The sequence below is a fragment of the Gekko japonicus genome, unplaced genomic scaffold, assembly GCF_001447785.1.
Source record: "Gekko japonicus isolate JY-2015 unplaced genomic scaffold, Gekko_japonicus_V1.1 scaffold2741, whole genome shotgun sequence".
In the NCBI taxonomy this organism is placed as follows: Eukaryota; Metazoa; Chordata; class Lepidosauria; order Squamata; family Gekkonidae; genus Gekko; species Gekko japonicus.
This window is the reverse complement of record NW_015159791.1, coordinates 63366-83815: the sequence shown is the minus strand read 5'-3', so window position 1 is coordinate 83815 and position 20450 is coordinate 63366. Positions and strand designations below refer to the sequence as shown.

The 20450-nt window shown below is 48.5% G+C and overlaps 1 protein-coding gene across 5 annotated transcripts in view; it reads right to left on the bottom strand.

Annotated features, from left to right (window-relative positions):
- Positions 1 to 20450, bottom strand: part of USO1 (USO1 vesicle transport factor) — a 97466-nt gene that overhangs the window by 24338 nt on the left and 52678 nt on the right. For 3 of the 5 annotated variants that reach the window (XM_015407294.1, XM_015407270.1, XM_015407262.1), the window contains 4 exons: positions 19496 to 19584; positions 17655 to 17809; positions 10001 to 10212; positions 8967 to 8987 (listed from right to left, as the gene is read on the bottom strand). In XM_015407294.1, coding sequence (XP_015262780.1) covers positions 8967 to 8987; positions 10001 to 10212; positions 17655 to 17809; positions 19496 to 19584 — 477 coding nt within the window. The remainder of the gene's footprint in view (positions 1 to 8966; positions 8988 to 10000; positions 10213 to 17654; positions 17810 to 19495; positions 19585 to 20450) is intronic. The other 2 variants (XM_015407284.1, XM_015407279.1) reach the window with 1 other exon arrangement.

The window sequence follows — 20450 nt, the reverse complement described above, 5'->3', positions numbered from 1 at the left end:
GGAAGGAAGGAAGGAAGGAAGGAAGGAAGGAAGGAAGGAAGGGAGGGAGGGAGGAAGGAAGGGAGGGAGGGAGGGAGGGAGGGAGGAAGGAAGGAGCGTGTGCCGGCTCAGAGGCTGAGGAAGGCCAGAAGGGAAGTCCCCATTGGACACAAACCAAAAGTATTTCTACACATCAGACACAAATATTACTGAAGCTGGCACTGCCTGATACAGGAAATTAAACTGCTCATTTTAAATACGCAAGCATCACAGGATAACAAAATTAAATGAAGCAAAATGAATAACACTCTTAAAATTAAGCTCTGCATAGTGGTATATGGGTAAGGCTTTTCAATATGCTGGCATAAGGACGTTCATGCAGTTTTGGTAAAATATCGCCCAAGTAACCCGAAAGCCAACTGTATCTCAAAACTTCATAAAAACCGAGGCGAAATGGTCCATTCACGTACTAATGCGACACTGTAGGAAACTCTTCAGCACGGCTGCTTTCCACATTCACGGTGTCTGAACAAGGGAACCACAAAGGCTGAAGAAACGGTTATCTCCACTACACCAACAAAAAATGCAAGTGTCTCTCTATGGAAGCAGCTGGCCCCATATGGTGTAACTGATCCTGGACTGTCCCACTTCAGGCTGCATGTGGGGAATTATTCTTTCCTATATTTTCCAGAAAACATTGCATGCAGGAAGCGAGGTGCTGGGGTGTGTGTGTGAGAGCGAGAGCTCTAGCCTTAGCCATCTCACTGAGAGGACGTTAGCTTTCTATGTGCAGGAATTTCATCCACTACCAAGAGGGAGCTTTCAGTCCTGCAGTTCTCCACTTGAATGATAGGAATAGTTTACCCCCCTGGAGAAATATTTTTAAAGCCTCTGTGATATCGCCAGGGCGAATGCAGGTTGTTCCAGTGAACACTCTTCCCAGTTCCTTTGAACACGGCATCTGGAAACTTAATAGAAATTCTGCTGCTCTAATTTCTGAATCCTGTTTTTTGTAGGAGTGCATTCACCACCACTGTCTTTGCTCTGCCACTCGGAAAGGTGGTGCTTCTTGGTTTTCTGAAGCCAGCTCAAGTAAAGTACAAAACCCAGCAATAATTATTTCCAGAGACAGGGCATACAGGAAAAAGTACATTAGAATGACCATTGAATACTTACTGAGAAAGGTCATTCTCCTCCGAGGAATGGAGTACATTTTGATGGGTGTTTCCCACTGTTCAATCAGGAAGGCAGGAGCAATTATTTTCAACTTCCTGTCTCTTGCCTGTGGGAGCCACCCCCTTCAGCTCTGCTAACTCCAAAAGCAGAAAGACTGAACGTCAATTCAAGGGGAAAAAAACAAATGGGCAAGAGCCGAACAACAACCTAGATAAGAAGAACAGGCGATTCACACCACTGAGACAAGAAGTGTACCAGCTGAGCAACCAGACTGACAATGACTTTGGGAGGGGCAAGATGTTCTCCTTTCCTCAGAGAAGAATGACGCTTCATGGTAAGTATCCAATGGTCATTCTCCCTTTGAGGCAGAGGACATCTTGATGGGACCTCCCAGAGCAGTGTCCTCATTTAGTGGCTGGGTCATCGTCTTCTGGATCTAGAATATGTTGTAATTCATTGGTTCCAAAGACAGTATCATCAGCTGAGTAATAAAAAAGACTGTCATCGTTAGGATGTCTTACAGAGGTGGATATTGTCAACCATTATAGCTGCCTAGAAGGATTCTTCAGCTGTGGGGTGTTAGATAATGGCTATGTCGACTGCGGCCCATCTGAGTGTGTGGTGATCTCAAATGGTATGTCTAATTTAAACTTTGTATGCTTCAGTGATGGAGACCCTAAGAGAATTGCTGAAGTTTGATTTGACGTCCTCCTTCTTTCATTCGGTGGAGAGATGGATATGAATAAGGGATCGGTTTAAACATATGTCTTACATCCCAGACGTGTTGCGGATTCTCTTCTGGATGAATACGATCCGGACAAAACAATGGAAGGTAAAGCTCCCTGAAACCACAGACAGTTGAATTTACCTTTGGGTCTGTCTTAGTGACCACTTGTCTTCATTGAGACTCAAATTTTGGCTTTACTGAATGAGCACCAAGTGTAGACACCCTATGGACTGCTATAAGAAACAGAGTACTGATCCCCAGCCATCTAAGTGGAACCTCCTTAATAGGCCCAAGAGGGCTTCTGGCGAAAACCGAGAGTATGGTATGTGGTTCCTGCACTGGAAATATGCACCTCGTCATGGACCATTTAGAGTGAGAGCCATTTTGGTGCAGTGGTTAGGAGCGCGGACTCTAATCTGGGAGAACCACTCCTCCACATGCAGCTGCTGGTGTGACCTTGAGTCAGTCACAAGTTCTCTAAAGGTTGTTCTCTCAAGAGCAGTCCTCAAAAGAGCTCTCTCAGCCCCACCTACCTCACAAGGGAAGAGAAATGAAATTGTAAGCCGCTCTGAGACTCTGAGTGAGGAGTGGGGTATAAATCCAACCTCCTCCTCCTCTTCTTCTAGAGTAATACTGCAGGGAAGGTGGTGAACTTGGGAGTGTCTGGATAGGCTCAGACCCTGGAATGGAGGCAACACCGTCACCAGAGATGCGACATGACATTTTGAGATAGGATCCTTGAGTTCGCTGTCATGTTCGTCTTGTCAAAAGAACAGAACCGATTTAGCTTCGGTTACAGGGAGATTGATGTCTCTCCCCTTACTCCACTGACAGGAACATTTAATGAATTAGTGTAAATTCTGCTGGATAACCATTTCCAGATCTAGTAGGGGATCCGTTACTTCCGTCAAAGATCTAGACGTAAAAAGATGAGTATTGCTTTCCGTCCCTAATCTTCCTGATTAATAATTATTTTTTGGGGGGGCAATATAAGGTTACTTGGTCACTGAAATGTTAAAGCATCGGTTGCTTCAGAAGATGGGTGAAGAAAAACCTGGCGGAACACTGACTCACTTGATCTCTGCATGGCCAGGCAAACAGGACTAGTAAAGGGAAACCCAAAGTGGGACACGTGGCCATCCGGGTCAGACCTCTCGGGAACCCCACATTCCCTCCCTCCCTCCCTTAGAGGGCATCAATGTGCTCCTCTCTGCCTTAAGTAGGGTCTTGTAAACCTCTCAGATGGAGATTAGATCCTCTGGACTATTGTGGTAAGTTTGGCAGATACATGATTGTCCTGATTAGAACACGTCAACCGCATATCTGTGGGTTGAGGAAGATAAAGTCAGGTACACAACTGAAGCTTGGGAGGTTGATAAGGACGTTTGTCTCACTCCTGGACCACCGACGTGTACTGGCGAGTCCTCTAGCACTGCCCCCAACAGGACACAGTAGAGTCTGTGAAGATCCACTTCACCTCCGGAACACAGTATTTCTTACCTGAAATGGATTGAGAATCCTTCTCCACCAAACAGTGGACTAGATTTTACTGATGGAGGATTCTCCTTAGTAATAAATTGTAAATAAAAATGTCTCAGAAGCCACTGAAATGGTCTCATGTATAAACAAACCCACTGTATGGCATCAACATGCAAAGTCAATAGGGCCATCGGCTGCAAGCATCATCAGTGATGAAGAGCTGCTCTAGGAACCATTTGTGACGAATCCGTTTCTTGCCTTCTACTTCAATGGAGAGAGGCAATTGCACATTTGACCATCAAGAAATCTAACTGCTCTAATTTCTGAGTAGGGTCTGAAGAACCTAACTGAAGATTGACAAGGAGTCCATAGTCCTGCAGACAGGGCCTAGTTGTGTCTGCTCGTGAGTATGGCTTGGTCACAGAACTTGATCTGATCTACAAGTCATCGATAAGGGAGTGATCAAGATCTACTGAAGTGGGACACTCACCCGGCTATAAAAGCACAGCAAGAAAAACTGAGACGTTTCCTTGTCCCCCTTCTAAGGAGGGAATGTGTTTTATGTCCCGAATGCTAAGAAATGATGTGTAACAGTATGGATTCTGCAGACCCCTACTGGCCCTTGTGTGTGTGTGTGTGTGGGGGGGGGAAATTCCAACATGGTTTAATGAACCGGTCTCCAATTTGCCCTATTTGGGCAAACTTATTGAGAGGGCGGTGGCAATACAGCTACAGAGTTTTCTGGAGGATGCTTCAGTCTTAGACCCCTTCCAGTCCGGCTTTCAGCTGGGTCATGAGACAGGCATTGGTCGACCTGACTGACGACCTCCGAAGGCATCTGGATTGAGGTGGTGTGGCGGCACTGTCGTTGCTCGATCTGTCGGCCGCATTTGATATGGTCGATCACCAGTTGCTGGCCCACCGCCGCACCGATGCGGGGATTCAGGGGCCTGCCCTCCAATGGTTTGCCTCTTTTCTCCAAGGTCGGGGACGAAGGGTGGCGATAGGGGAGCAGCGGTCCCAGAGGCACCCTCTTGATTGTGGGGTGCCTCAGGGGGCAGTGCTGTCCCCGATGTTGTTTAACACCTACATGCGCCCCCTTGCCCAGAAGTATGGGCTGGGGTGTCATCAATATGCGGATGACACCCAGCTCTATCTGATGCTGAGCAGCCGGTCGAACTCCGACTCAGATGACCTCCAACGAGCGTTGCAAGCCGTGGCTGGTTGGCTCAGACTGAGTCGGCTGAAACTAAACCCGGCGAAGACGGAGGTCCTGAGCCTAGGCCGGGCCAGTTCAGGGTTGGGGCTCCCTCTCCCGACCTTTGATGGGGTGCCTTTGGTGCCAGCGTCGGGGGTTAGGAGTTTGGGTGTGCTCCGGGACTCCTCTTTAACGATGGAGGTCCAGGTAGCAGCCCAAGTTGGCCTTTTATCATCTTCGGCTGGCACGGCAGTTGGTTCCCTTCCTTGACCGTGATGACCTGGCTACAGTGATCCATGCGATGGTCACCTCGAGGTTGGACTACTGTAACGCTCTCTACTTGGGGCTGCCTTTGTCGCAAATCCGGAAGCTGCAGCTAGTGCAGAATGCAGCAGCCAGGCTGTTGACGGGTCTCCCTAGGCGGGACCACATCCGGCCTGTGCTGAAGGCGCTGCACTGGCTGCCAATAGTGTACCGGATCCGCTTCAAAGTGGTGGTTCTTACCTTTAAAGCCCTTTATGGTCAGGGTCCGGCATACCTAAGGGACCGCCTTTCCCCTCAGCAAACAGAAGAACTCTCACAATGGCCAGCACAGCAGAGGGTGGCCTCTCTCTTCATATAACTTCTTGTTCTTTCCCAAAGGAATTAGAATGTAAGGAAGAACAGTGAAAGGAATTAAAGTATATAAAAGTAGTTATGAGGGAAGATAGATATGGCTGAGTAAGAAATTTATAGTTTAACAACGCATAAAACGGCTGCAGCAGCAGGAGACAGCCTCTCTCTCTATCTTGCTGTTCTTTTCCAAAAGAGTTAGAATGCAAAGAAGAACAGTGAAAAGAATTAAAGAAAGTATATAAAGGTAGTTATGGGGGAACATGTAGCAGATTGAATAAGGCTGAGTAAGAAATTTAGAGTTTTAAGAAAAACTCTTAACATGGCTGCCGCTGCCGGAGGTGGCCTCTTTACATTGTCTGTTGGTCTTCAACAAAATGAGTTAGAATATAAGAAAGAACAACGAAGGGATTAAAGGAAATACATAAAGGCAGTTATGAGGGAAAATATGCAAGACTGACTAGAGCTGAGTAAGAGTTCGATGAAGGCAAGGCCTGGTCTAAGCTGCTCTCCCTGTAGAGGCAGGAAAAGAACTGAAGGGGGCGGGCAAGAGCCAAGAAGGGGGGGGGGGGGGGAAATGTTTCTGCCTTCTGCCTCCCTGATTGTGGACGGTGGGAAACACCCATCGAAATGTCCTCTGCCTCAGAGGGAGAACCTTCAGCTATTTATGCAGAGAAAACCTGGCAGTTACATGCTGCTTTTGTAGGCCAGAGCCACCCACTAGTCATCACTGGGCAACAGGACGTCCCTTAGAGCCCAATATTTCCACCCATATCGCTCCTCTTGGGGAGTTAATTCCCCTGATGTTTTCTAACTTATTTGATTTTATGCCCTCTTTTATGTACAATGCACCACCTCCACCAACCAGTCCCTCCCTGTCCTGCCTGATGTCCAGGAATGACTGTATCCCATAGATTTCTCCCATTCCATCATAGAATCATGGAAGGTACCTCCAGGGGTCATCTAGTCCATCCCCCTGCACAATGCAGGAAGTACACAAATACCTCTCCCTTCACACTCCTAGTGACTGCTGTTCCATGCTCAGAAGATGACAAAAAACCTCCAGGATCTCCAGCCAAACTGGCCTGGAGGAAAATTGCTTCCTGACCCCAATGAGGCGATCAGCATTTCCTTGGGCGTATAAGAAAGGGCCACAAGAACTAAGCACTGAGGCAACCCTTCCTGCCCTCCCTCTCGTGATCTGCCTAATTTCACACAATCAGCATTGCTGTCAGATGGCCATCTAGTCTGTTTGAAAACCTCCAAGGAAGGAGAGCCCACCACCTCCTGAGGAAGCCTGTTCCACTGAGGAACCACTCTAACTGTCAGGAAGTTCTTCCTGATGTTTAGCCGAAAACTCTTCTGATTTAATTTCAACCCGCTGGTTCTGGTCCGACCTTCTCGGGCAACAGAAAACAACTCTGCCCCATCCTCTCTAGGACAGCCCTTCAAGTACTTGAAGATGGTGATCATGTCACCTCTCTGTTAGCTCCTCTCCAGGCTCAACATACCCGGCTCCTTCAACCTTTCCTCATGGGACTTGGTCTCCAGAGGTACCTTCTATACCTAAATTGTCTCTGTATACCAGGCACTCCAGCTCTTGGCTTGGAGACTTCTAGCCCTGGCATGCGGATGCCTATAATGTGTTTCCCTCCCCAGTAACCCTCGCCTCCCTCAGCCCCTCAGTCACCACACATGGCCCTCCGTCTCCATCCTGCCCTCACTCCCAAGTTCTATGACACTTGTTGTTAGTATTACCCTGAATGTCCACACAGCCATCCCATTGGACTGACGTGTCCCAATCCGGAGGATCCCCAGCTCCTGTCAGCCTTCCCCCCGGGATTAGCTTAAAAGCAGCTCTGCCACCTTTTTTGATATTAATCGCCAGCAGCCTGGTTCCCTTTTGGTTCAAGTGAAGCCCGTCCCTTTTGTACAGGTTCGGCTTGCCCCAGGTGGTTCCCCAGTGCCTAACAAATCTAAACCCTTCCTCCCGGCACCACTTTCCCATCCAAGCACTGAGACTTCTGATCTGTGCCTGTCTAGCTGGAATTAGTGGGATGTGGTCCATGGGGTCATGAAGAGTCAGACTCGACTGTGCGACTGAACAACAACAAAAGCTGGAACAAATGTGCCTGGAACTGGCAGCACTTCTGAGAATGCTACCTTGGAGGATCTGGCCTTTCGCTTTCTGCCTAGTAACCAATTTTTTCCCCTCCAGGACCACACGACGACATTTCCCAGTGTCATGAGTGCCAACGTGCACCATGGCTGTGCTGACTCCTCCCCGGCACTATCAATCTAGGCAGACAGCGCACAGTGTCCACCACCTCCGCACCAGGCTGGCAAGTCACCATGCTGTCTCATATTTCTAATAACTGAATCGCCCACTACTGAAAGCCCACCCCCAACCCCAGAGGAGTATTCTTGATACAAGAGGATATTGGTCTGCTGCCCGAGGAAGGGGTCCCTTCGAAGGGATCACATCACTCCAGACTGACCAACCTCGAGACCCTCCCTCTCCACAACAGCAGAAGGGCTGTCAGCACAGGAGCAGGACGGTTCTAGCAAGCCCTCGAGGGTCTCTTCCCCAGACCTCTCTCCCTGCCTCAGCTTTTCTAGGTCAGCAACCCTAGCCTCAAGGGAAGGAACCTGCTCCCTGAGAGCCAGGAGCTGCATGCAGCGAGCACACCCACCATTTCCACGCAGTGGGTAGAGGTGGCATTTCTCTGCAAAACCCTGGATAGCCCCTGCCTCCCCTGCCGGCTTTCTGCCTTCACAACTTGTTAGTGGTTTAAAGGTATGCAGGGTCCTCCTCAGGCCTGGTCCCCTGGCTAAGGGCCGTGCCAAAGGCTCACGCCTCGGCCTAGGAGGACCCTTACGCTTTGGAGGCCCACAGCCCCCACCTCCCCACGGCAACAGCGGAAGGCGGGCAAGCAGACCTTGCTCAGCGAGCAACAGACCAAAGACCCAAACAGACCCATACAAAAGCTTTGCATCTGAGAGGAGGAGAGGGAAGGTGGGAAACCCGAGGGTAAATGGGGTGCCTTCGTATCATGAAGAAATGGGCTCCTCAGACCTCTGGGTCTTCACACCTGCACACAGATCATGCACAGCGGACCACTTCATTTGCCCCTGGCATTCACACTCCAGGGAGATCAGAGAGGCCTACATGGGCGGAACTGTCTCTGTGAGGGAGTTTAGGCTCACTGGCCCACCAAGTCACCACCGTGAACTCCAAACCCAGGCCTCCTTGGTTCAAATCCATCCCTTTCACCACGGCAGCACGCTATCTCGTCTCACAGACAACGGATTGGAATTAAATGTTAAACTGTCTCATGTAAAGTAATGGCAAGGGAATTCAACCAAGTCAGCTCTCACTCTGTGCTGTCTGTTAGGAAAATCTGTAGGCACCTGTGGGTGTCTCCTTGAATTTTCCAGTCTGGCAGTGAAGTGCTTAACAGGCTCTCAACCGGGATTAAACTTCATGCAAAAGTGACAAGTAATGCACACGGGGGGAGGGGTTGGAGGGAAGACTATTCCACACAGTACCCAGAAGCTGTGCAAGGGCCCCCCCTCCAGTGGAAAGCAAAGCATCCATGAGAACCCAGTGCCTCATACCACAGTTCCCCAAAACACCAGAAGAGCCACACGTCTAAATAGTAGAAATCAACCCTCGCAGCAGCACAAAATGTTAAGTAGGAAAAACTTCAAAAGGCAGTTATTTCATCAAACAAGCACAGCAAAGCTGAGACAGCAGAAAGACCCTGTGGTGGCCTTAGGTGCACCAATACATACCCGTCTGTCGATCTTATCACCCTGTGAAACATACATTGAAAATTACAAAGGGAACTTCACAGGCCTGTTACGTATTAGTATGGTGCAGGGTTATAGTCTGGAGGTTATTCTGGCGGAGCATCATCGCTATCCAGAACGCCTGTTTTTGCATGGAAACAGAAGATCTCACACAAGTCTATAGCACTGGCAAGCTTGCCGCTTACTCTAAGTAGATAAAGGTGGTTTAAGATTGTTATTGCTATTTTATTTTATTTCATCTTCTGCTCTTGAAGTGTTGTGTAGTGGATGGATTATTTTGTCAGTTTAATTGTTTTTAATGTGCTGTTAGCCGCTTTGGAGCCTACCTCATACTATGTGCCTATCTGGTCACACAGTTGTTTAATTGCTGCCAAACAGAAGCCAAAAAGCTTAGATAACACTCCTGTCGACAGGGACATGCACAAATCCCCTTTTGTACTTCAGTGAAAACATTTCCCAAATTTGTGCTGAAAGCACATCTGACTTTGCAAAATCACCAGAACGCCTTCTGCACAGTTAATTTCAAGGTTCCCAGACATAACGGGGAAAGCAGCAGAAGATGGCCAGGCTCTCTTGGGCCCTGCTCACGTGGCCACCAAGCAAGGGCTCTCTGAGCACACCTTCCTCGTCCTCCTCCTGGTCGAGAAGAGCAGAGCCTACTCCCACTCACCCCACCCTCATGCTGTCGCTTCTCGTTTTCCCCGAGCCTCTCCCACCGCACAGATATGTGGCTCACATGCTGTCATGTCTGCTGTGCCAGGCACTGGACTCCTAACTTCAACTATCCTAAGAGAGGATGTCCGTGAGGTGCTGACTGGAGACTGATATCGAAAAATTCACACCCAGTCCACCAACAGTACCGACACCTCTACACGACTGTCTGGGGCACTAAACGCCAACCCGTGCCAAGGCAGAGGGGATGCGCTGCAGCCTTCTTCCGGCCAGAGAGAACCTCGATTCCCGTAGCTGGGCAGGAACCTCATTGATGTGGAAAAGAAGAAGGATGGATGCTGTACCTGAGACAGAATGTTGGTGCACTGCTGGAGCAAGGACACGGGCGGGTTCCCAAGACTAGTTGCCAGCTGCACCCGGAGCAGCTGTTCTTTCAGGGGGGCGTTTTCTTGCAGAGCATGGGCCAGCGCCACAGCCGCACACCAGTTGGAAAAAGAGTCTGTGGAGAAGAGCCCTCCGCACAACAGCTGACCAGCTGAGACTGAATTTCCAGTTGCTGTAACAGGATGCACAACATTTAGCGGCACCGAGACACTTCAAATGCCTTTGCCAAAACCTTTCAGCAGTGCCAGGAAGTGTTATTTAACATACCTCTTGCAGATCCACACGCATTACAAAGTTGATGTTAAATGCAAGATTTGCCTTCACTTACTGTGACGCTTCCTTTCTCGGTGGTCCAGGAGTGGGGCAGTCCTTGAATGCCTTGCTCCTGGGACTTAGCTCCTCCTCTCTGAAGGCAGGGCTGGCACACTCTTTTTTTTTTTACTCTTTCATCCCAGAGGAGGGGTTCTTGTCCCCTGGCTGGCTCACCAAGCCGTCACCCCCCTTCAAACCTGTACATAACTGAAAACACACTTTCCCCCCAACTGGGTACTAAGTACCAGAATTAACTTAGGGTCTTCGAACCAAACCCTCCAAAACAAAGGACTCTAACCAAAAAAAGGGAAGAGCCCCAGGAAACTTACTCCTTTTTTCTTTCCCCAATGAACATTCAAAACAGGACAACAGAATCCCTATGTGTGGATTGCACTCACAGGCACCAGACGTTGCACCCTCAAACTGGGTGGGTAGGACTGCCCCACTCCTGGACCACCGAGAAAGGAAGCTTCATGATAAGTGAAGACAAGCCTTCCATTTTCCAGTGGTCCTGGGAGTGGGGCAGTCCTTGAACTCCTTACTCTTGGGACATAAAAAAGCAGTGCACCCCAGGGTGGGTCCGTTGGCTTCCAGGCCTAGAGGGTATGCTGCAAGACCCTTCTACCAGATGCTGCCTCAGCTGAAGCCATTCTAACAATCCAGTGTTGCCTAGTAAAGGAGTGGCTGCCCTACAGTCTCCAAGGTAGAGGGCTCTCTATACGCTGCTGAGGTGGCCGCCCCCCTTAAAGGAGGGAGCAGTGATGTTTTGGGGCAGAAGAGCCAAGCCCTTAGACTTGTAAGCCATGACGATACATCCCCTGATCCATCTACTCAGAGTGGAAGTAGAAATTCCCTTTCCTAAAGATGATGTTCTAAAGGAAACAAACAAGACATCAGTTTTTCTCCAGCTTTTTGTTCTGTCTAGATAAAAGCTTAAAGCTCTGTGTGTGTACATCGAGGCAATGCCACTCCCTCTCCTTCTGATGTCTGGGATTAGGGCAGAAAGATGGAAGCACTATGTCTTCCAACCTATGGAAGGCTGAGTTCACTTTAGGGATAGAGGCTGAGTCTGGGTGAAGCATTACCCTATAATTATGGAAAATACACAGTTCTCTATCTATTGATAGACCTCGTAATTCTTAGACCCTTCTAGCTGAGGTGATTCCCACTAGAAAAACAGTCTTAAGGGTTAATTCTTTTAGTGGACAGGAGGCCATCAGTTCGAATGGTTCTTTACAAACACTGTATTAAGGTTCCACGTAGGAACCAATGAGTTTGTAGTGTACTTATCAGGGTTGTTCCCCTCAAAAACCATTTAATGTGAGGGTGTTGAACCAAAGATTGACCCTCCTTAGCCACCTTGATTGCCGAGATGGCTGCCACTTGCTGTTTCAGTGTGCTTGTGCTAAGACCCTTTTCCAAACCAGAAAAGACAGGATCTCACTAACAGAGGCCTTCAATGGGTTAGATCCCCGTTCCTACACCAGGAGTGGAAAACCTACCATGTCCTATTGTAAACCCTGTTTGTGGACCCCTTCCTGGAAGCTAACATGGTTTTAACTACCCCCTGCAGGTAACCCAAGTCCATCACTTGCTGCCTTTCAATTTCTAAGCTGAGTCTTCGCAAGTCTGGGCGAGAATGACCTGCTGCCCCTTGTGATAATAGATCTTTCCTCAGTGGCAGACACCATGGATCCATTATTGACAACCTCTTCAGATCCTGAAACCATGCCCTCCTTGGCCAGAAGGGGGCGCCTAGTATCAGCTCCGCTTTTTGATCTATCAGTAACCGCAACATTTTCTGTATGAGTTGAATTGGTGGAAATGCATACAGGAGAGTTTTTGGCCAGTTGCTTTCTCACTTGGCAGTTCTGCTCTGTAGTGAAGAGATTCACTTCTGCAGTGCCAAACCTTTGGATGAAAAACTTCCTTGAACAGCATCGATTCTGACTGGTCCACCCTCTGCCAACCCAGCCAGTCTGCCAGGGTGTTGTCCCAACCAGTCACATGGACCGTTTTCAGAAACTGTGGGTGTGTTTCTGCCCATTGTATCAATTGTGTCACTTCCTTGTGTAGTGTCTTGAAACGAGTTCCCTCTTGCTTGTTGATATAGGCCTTGGCTGTCATATTGTCCATTTGAACTAATACATAGTGGCCTGATAATTGACCTATGAAGTGAATCAGTGCCAACTTTATGGCCCTGAGCTCCAGAAAGTTTATGCTCCTGGTTGTCTCTCCCAGCGACCAGGTTCCTTGTGTCATTCTCCCCTGAGTACGTGCTCCCCATTCGAAGAGCCTCACATCCATCATCACCACCACTCTCTTGGGATCCCTGAGAAGCATACCCTTGAGGAAGCTACCACTTTAGCTCCTGCCGCACTAATCTTGGTAAGTGCACAATCCGGACTTTCTTGTGCACTATCACCTCCTGATACAGAAGAAGAAATCTTTGTAGTGGACGTGTATGGAATCTGAACCATTGCAGTATGTCCTGGCAAGACACTGACATACCTAGGAGCTGGACTAGGGTCATGACTTCCACCACTGACCCTTCCAGAACCTGTCTCATCAGCTGTTGAATGTTCTGCTGTCTCTCTTGGGACAGGAACACTCCGTCCCTTTTTGTTTCTATTCGTACTCCCAAGTGTATGATTGTTTGAGTCAGGCACAGGGTACTCTTTTCCATGTTTACCACAAATCCATGGTCCATGAGTACCGTCATTGTAAGATCTAAATCTTGTAGTGTCTGATGATAGGACGATGCCTTGACCAAAACGTTGTCCAGTTAAGGAAATAATGATACTCTCTGCATCCTCAGGAATGCTACCAATGCCACCAGGATCTTGGTAAACACTCCTGGGAACAACTTCAGGCCAAACGGCAATGCCCAATATTGAAAATGCTTCCCGTGATATACAAAGTGGAGAAACTTGCAGTGGGATTCCCGTACTGGGATGTGTAAATTAGCCTTGGACAGATCGATGGAAGCCATGAAGTCCCTCCATTGGATGGATGACAGAATGGATTTTAGGGTTTCCATCTTGAACTTCCTGGTTTTGATGCGCTTGTTTAGCCACTTCAAGTCCAGTATGGTTCTGACGTCCCTGTTCTTTTTGGGCACAATGAAGAAGACTGAGTAGACTCCTTGATATGTCTCCGAGTCTGGAACCAACTCTATGGCTCCTATTTCAATCAGGTGTTGAATGGCCATCTTCAGTAGTCTGTGCTTTTCTGGAAAGCAATTTTTTGGTATTTCCAGAAATCGGCTGGGTGGAAAGGTCTTGAATCCCAAAGAGTAACCGTTGGTCACTGTCTCCAGTACCCATTTGTCTGTGACTGTCTGGTGCCATTGGTGCGCAAACTCCTGAAGATGGCCTCCAACACCTTTTTGTCCTGATTCCTTGCCATAATCATGATGAAACTCTCTTCTTTGGTCCCTTTGTATTTTGGCCGGATTTGCCTGCAAAGAAAGGTCTAGCTTCTCTGGATTTGGACTGCCATTTACCTTTGAAAAATCTACTATAGTTTGGTCTGGATTCATGCCTGGAATCTCAAAAGGACTGAAAACGCTTCCTGGTTTTCCCGTCTCTCTTCTTTATTGGAAGGACTTTCTTTTTGTCCTTATCCTAAATGAGGTATCGCTCCAGACCTTTCCCAAATAGGTTAATTCCTTCGAATGGTACTAATGTCACCTTTGCCTGTGCTGATGAGTCAGCATCCCAGTTTCTCAGCCACATATTCTGCCTGGCTGAGGCAGAACACTGCATGCCACTGCCCTAGCTGCTAGTTGAAGGGTGTCTAGAGATGCATCTGCAGCCAAGGCTGTGGCTAGTGCTATTTTCTTCAGTTCATTTTTTAGTTCCTTGGGAATACCGCTGTCTGGTGCGGCCAGATCTGATGACCAAGTATAGACTGCTTTAGCAAATAGGGAACCTGTGGCTGAGGCATGAAGGCAGTTAGCTGACGCTTCAAAGTCTCTGCACAGGGCCTGTTTGATACAGGGCTTATCGCAGTTGTCTTTTGGTAGTCCATCCGCTTCCATGGGTATGGCTAAGGTGGACACTAGGCTGTTGATTCGGTCATCCACCACTGGGAGTTTGATCCTCTTTGTTGCTTCTGAAATTAGGGAGTAAAACTTTGCAAACACAGGGTTACCCGCCTTTGGGTTAGCTGGATGTTTCCATTCTGCCTTCATAAGAGTATAGAAGGCTGCTGGGAGGGATACCCCCCTTCGTCTGAGGAATGGATTTATCAGACCCCAGTGGAAAACCTTAGTCATTTCCCTCCTTTTCCTTTGGAGTATAAGAAAGCTCCAGTGTTCTCAGAACTTTTGGCAGCAACCTGTTGTATAGTTCTTGGGGGAAAGGCCTTGTTTGGACAATGAGGACTACCTCCTCCTCTTATAGCTCGCCTTCTTCCTTAGCTGAGGTAGAGTCTGTGGAGTCTGCGTCACCCTCTTGTCCACTAACCTATGACCTCTAAAAAGCTTGGGATCTTTCCTGCTCTTTTTGTATCTGGGCGGAGGATCAAGAGTACGATGGCTTTTCTCCCTTCTGGATCCTGTTTGTCTGCTCTGGGCAGAGGCAGTTTTATGCCATAATTCCCTAAACTCTTTCCTCATTTCAGCCTTAAGCAATAAAAGAAGGTTGGATTGTGCCTCCTCTCCTGAGAGATCCACTCCCTGAGTTTCGTTCTGGGAAGTTTGAGTGGAATTTGAGGATGGTGAATTAGACAAATCAAACACACAAATCACACTATCCAAGGCAAAGGGGCTGGAGAGGCCTGCTTTTGCCGCCATTTTGTCCCACCCTGAAAGTGAAAGTGGTTCCAGATCACTAGATGCACCAAAATGGCTGCCTTTCCCACCTTTTTTACTCTATGCCCAGGTCCAATGAGGGAAGTAGAGAGGGGGCTTGTTATTCCCTGGTTTATCACAGGAACCCTGGACTTTGTCTGGTGGTCTCCCATCCAAACACTAACCCGACAACTTTAAGCCATCCTGGGCTGCCCATGTCAGGGTTGCGGCCAACTGCAGGGGTTGTGGCCTTCGCACGGCTCCCCAGTGTCCCGTGGAGCAGGAGGGGACAAGCCTCGTGCTGCCTCCTGCCCAGACCAGCACTGCCCAGCTCACCCCCTGTGGCGGCAGGGCCTAACGGGATTCCGATGAAGGGGACTGCTTGCCTGTGTGTCTCTGTGTGCCTCTGCCCGGCGTTCTCCTGTGGGCGCAGCACCTGGCTCCTCAGCCATCTGGGGCTGCACCGGGATCACTGCACCTCCCGCAGGCTAGTTGCTGACTCTACCACCCCCTTCAATCTCTCTAGCAATGGTGGAGGGAGTGCACAAGTGGCCCAAGGACCGCGCACCTCTGTGGGAGTCAGCTCTACTACCGTGGCTATCTGGGGTTCTCCCAGAGCCACTGGTACCTACGGAGGCTTTCCACTGCAGCTCTGAGGAGGGCTTGGGGTGGTAGTTACCTTCCCCTCTTTGATCCTGCCTCCGGCTTAGCTGTCTCTGGCCTTCTTTCTTCTCAATGCCTTCTCCTGGGATCTTCGTGCTCCATAGAGCACAGCCAATAACGTCCTGCCAGTGAGACTGGGAAGCCAGGGGACAAGTCCCTCCCCACCTGGGATCAAAGAGCCTGCTGGTTCTGCCTTTGGAGAGAAGGAGCTAAGTCCCAGAAGTAAGGCGTTCAAGGACTGCCCCACTCCCAGGGCCACCGGAGAAACAGATTTCCTACCTTACTGTGACTATGTAAAACACACACACTTGTTTATTACAAAACCTGATGTCCAACTTCCTATTTTCCTGAATTAAGAACCTAATAGGTTAAATACATACAAACAGGAGGGCCCAATCTTAAAATCAATAGATATAGAGCATTAACATACAGATAGTACAGGTTATAAAAAATACAAATGATTTAAAAACAGTTATAGGCCCAAATGTAGCCTCAATAAGAATTAAAACCATACAGTATTCATAAACAGGACCTTATGTGACCCACCGTGTTTCAGTCAACTGGCCTTCTTCAGTGTTTAAGCACAAACAATAAAGATAGGCTCAGTGTTGCAATAACAAAACAAAGTATTAATGAATATGGGACCATGTGAAAATTACATTATAATAATTATCAGTGTTCCAAGACTAAGGTGTACAACAGAGGCCTCCTTCGGTGTCACCTTGTGTCCTAAATCAGGAGCATGTCCCTAAGATGGTACCGCAACAATACACCTTCCTATTTTGGTCCTAAAGATGCAATTTCAAATGCCATCTAGAGCTTGTGTATCATAAAAGTGTGTTCACAGGAAAAATTTTAAAACCAGTTTGCAGCTCCAAGCATCCAAATATTTGGGTGAACCTCAGAGCAGAGGTCATTTCTCCAGAGGGAAAATGTTGTGATTCTTATGGCTGCGCATGCTTAGCCCCACTACTAGCAATATACTGATATTGCTCATCCACCACAAATTGGGGGGCGGGGGCGGGGCGGGACAGACTGCTGATGACAACATCCTTATTCAAAAACCCTGATTTTTTAAAAGGGACGTCTATTAAAAAATAAACAGACATGGCAATGGGAAAAATTCAGAGGGATGGAAGATGGGCAGAAGCCCCGTGCTCAGTGCTGTCCTGATGCTAGCAGATCAACTCACAAGAGAAAGAGGAATAAGTCGCCTGTGTGAAATAGCCTGCTGTGGACTGTGAAAAATAAGCCGTGCCGTGCCGTGCCGTGGGGGTGGATCCATCCGTCCCCCAAGGAGCCTTCCTCCAGCTACGGAAGAACCACTCAAGTTGGAGGGTGGCTTCTAAAGCTGGGTGAAGGCTTCAAACTTTACTCAATGGAGTGGCCGTTTGTGCAGCGGTCAGAGTGTTGGAGACCCCAATTCAAATCTCCCTGTACTTTTTAACTTTACTTACTGGGTGACCTTGGGCAAGTCACTTTCTCTCTCTAACCTACCTCACAGGGCGTAAAGGGAAAAAACGTCCCTCATCTCATCAGAAAACCTCAATAATTCTCAAGCAAAATTAATCTTCAACTCACGTTTAAGTACAGCAAAAACTGAATATTCTACTTGGAGCCAAACTGTTGTGCCCAGTAATCACATCAGGCACTTTGCTCCTGTCACACTTCTTGCTGTGTGAAAATGGCTGTCTTGAGATGCTCGAGGCATACGACAACCTTCCCTTTTGACACACAGAGTCTCAACAGTGATGTCTGCCTGGGTGTCCATACAAGCCAAATCTGACTCCTGAGGGTCACCATGGTCCCACCAACAAGCCACAGAGACACTGAATTTTCTGTACCGTCAATGGTTGAAGGTAGAAGCGTGGACACAATTTCTCCTTGCCCCTTCTGGTTCTTGTACAGGAAACACTGAAAACAGTATAGCACAGCACAGCGCAACACAAAGGGTTGCCTTTCATTGACCATGGACATCAGCAACACAACAATTGCAGGCCTGGCAGAAGAGAAAGAAAGACAATGAACTGGTTTTAAAAAAGACAAATGCTCCGTTTACAGAACTGAGGATAAGTATTAATGGCAAAGTCCCACCCCAATCCACCCCGAGTAGAATTAAGGCCTCCCCGACACTCTGTGCCCGGCACGCCTACTTGGGTCGCCTGGGAGGCCCAGCGTCCGGTGCCCCAGCACCTCAGGCCAGAGGGACAGCGACCTGAGACAGGGCCTTCTCAGTCATGGTACCAAAACTTGGCAACTCCCTCCCAGGGAGATTCATAAGTCTCTGTCCACTGTGTCTGCCACCAGTGGGTGGGGAATTTTTGTTTGGCACACACCCAGTGGAATTATCGCTGGCCTTACTGCACTTCCACATGCGTTTATATGAATTGTACTGGATTGTTTCTTTCATATGTACTTTATTTTAAATACTGTTTTTTATTTTCAGCCCTGAGGGCCCTGTCTGGGTGGAAAGGCACCACAGAAATGTTTAAAATAAACGAATAAATAATTGGCCCACCCACCACCTCCCCGGGTCGCCAAGAGTGGGCAGCCAGTGACAGGAACACGTCTGGTCTCAGAGGTCTGCTGTGAAGTGCACAGTCCTTCCCCAGGACAGCTGCAACTTCACACATTCCCTGGCAGCCCCAAACAAGGAGCGCAAGACAGCCTGTTCAGCATCACGCCAGCAAGGGCGGTGTGGCCGGGGGGATACCTACTGAAGGGGCCCACGGAACACGGAGGTTCTCAGCTGAGGACAGGGGTCCGCAATCCACAGCTCTCCTCTTGCCCTCTTTGCTGCCTGCATCTGCCCACCTCCATCAGATGCCTGGTGCCCCTTGCCTCCGGGAGAGCAAAGAGCCGGGGGGAGGGGGGTACTTGAGTGATCCCCCCTCTTTGCACACCGGCAGCTGCACGGTTTCCTGACCAGCTCCTCTCTGCTTTACAGATCTGACTAAAGAACACCTTCCTGCACCCTGAATACCAAATCCAGACACAGCCCAGCCTTAAAGATGGCAAGAGCAAATAGTGGGATACATAGACCCACAGACTGAGTGTGAGGCGGTGTTAGAGGCTGCTGGAAGCTGAGACAAGCTACCTCCATGAAGATGCATTAATGGGTTCTGTGTCCTGACCAGGACAGCCCGATCCCATCAGATCTTGGAAGCTAAGCAGGGTCAGCCTTGGCTAGTATTTGGAGGGGCGACCTCCAAGGAACACCAGGGTCATGACGCAGAGGCAGGCAAGGGCAAACCACCTCTGAAACGTCTCCTACCTTAAAAACAAGTCTAGCTCACCACCTAGCGGTGCATAATGCTAAAAGAGCTAGAACTCCTGGATGCCAGACAATCTTAGGATCTCCTGGCTATTCTACACACAATGCCATACGGTAATTATTAGCAGTTCTATTTTATTCCTATTCAGTTTCTCACATACCATGATTACTGAGCAGGCAACAGTGCATAATGCTTAGAGACTCTTACTAAGAACTGGGAGTCCAGGGTTCAGATCCCCACACTGCCACTGAAACTTGCTAGGTGAGCCTTGCTTTCACCATCTAACCTACCTCACAGGGTAGTGAGGATAAAGGTGGGGAAGGGAGCTGATACTGCAAGCAGCTTTGGGTCTGGCACTGGAGAAAGAAGTGGGGAATAAAGGAAGTACTAAATGGCATCAAGTACTGTACCTTGGTGGATTTGAAGGGGCATTTACTGAAGCAAAGTAGTCTTGGTTCATTTGACACCCACGGATGACCTCCGACACAGTGTTAATGGTCTAGTCAGTAAAACAAAAATGTCAGAGCGGAAGCATCAGAGCTCAGATCTGTATGGTCAGTTTCATGCCTGTAGGTTTATGAAGCTTTACACAGAAACAGAGGAGAGCGCTTAATGCAGATCTCCTTTTCTGCACAAATTTAGTTCAGGGCAGACAGCAAAGTGGCCAAGAGCAAAGGGATGCAGGCGTGGCTAAGAACAAAATGAATTCTATGATGTCCAGGAGGGAGAGGCCAGACATGGACTGATCCAGAATTCAGCACGCGGTCAACTGCGTGGGCCCAGCACAACAGGCACAGTCCTGTTCTTCAGATATGCTCGTTATCGTATGTGAGCCACTACAGATGGACCTCCCCTGGCTGGCCTTAAGCAATGTAAGCTGCTTTGGGTTTCCACTGGGGAGGAAAGAAGGGTATGCATTAAGTAAATAACATCACAACCCTCAGAACTCTTTCCTGGGCATAAGTTCCACTGAATAGACCATGTTGGAATTTTGAGTAGACTTGCTTAGGATTAGTCTCCAAGTCAGTAAATTTTAATCAAATCAATTCACATACTCATCTGCAAATCAAGTATCCAGTTATCAAGGGATGGGGAATGTGATGTACATGCCTACACGAACTGATGCCATGAGGATAACTTGGCAACAAGGAAGGAAACACTGGAAGCAAACGGAATTCTGATTGACTTCACAGTGTGCAGCAAAGTTAAGATGAGGTCCGTTCATGAAACAGACCAATCTGAACAACTGTCCTATCTGTTCAGATGCTGAAAATCGCCCCTCATTAAAACAGGGGTCCCAACCTTTTGGAACCTATGGGTACCTTTGAAATCCTGTGGGTGCAACCCCAAAATGGCTGCCATGGG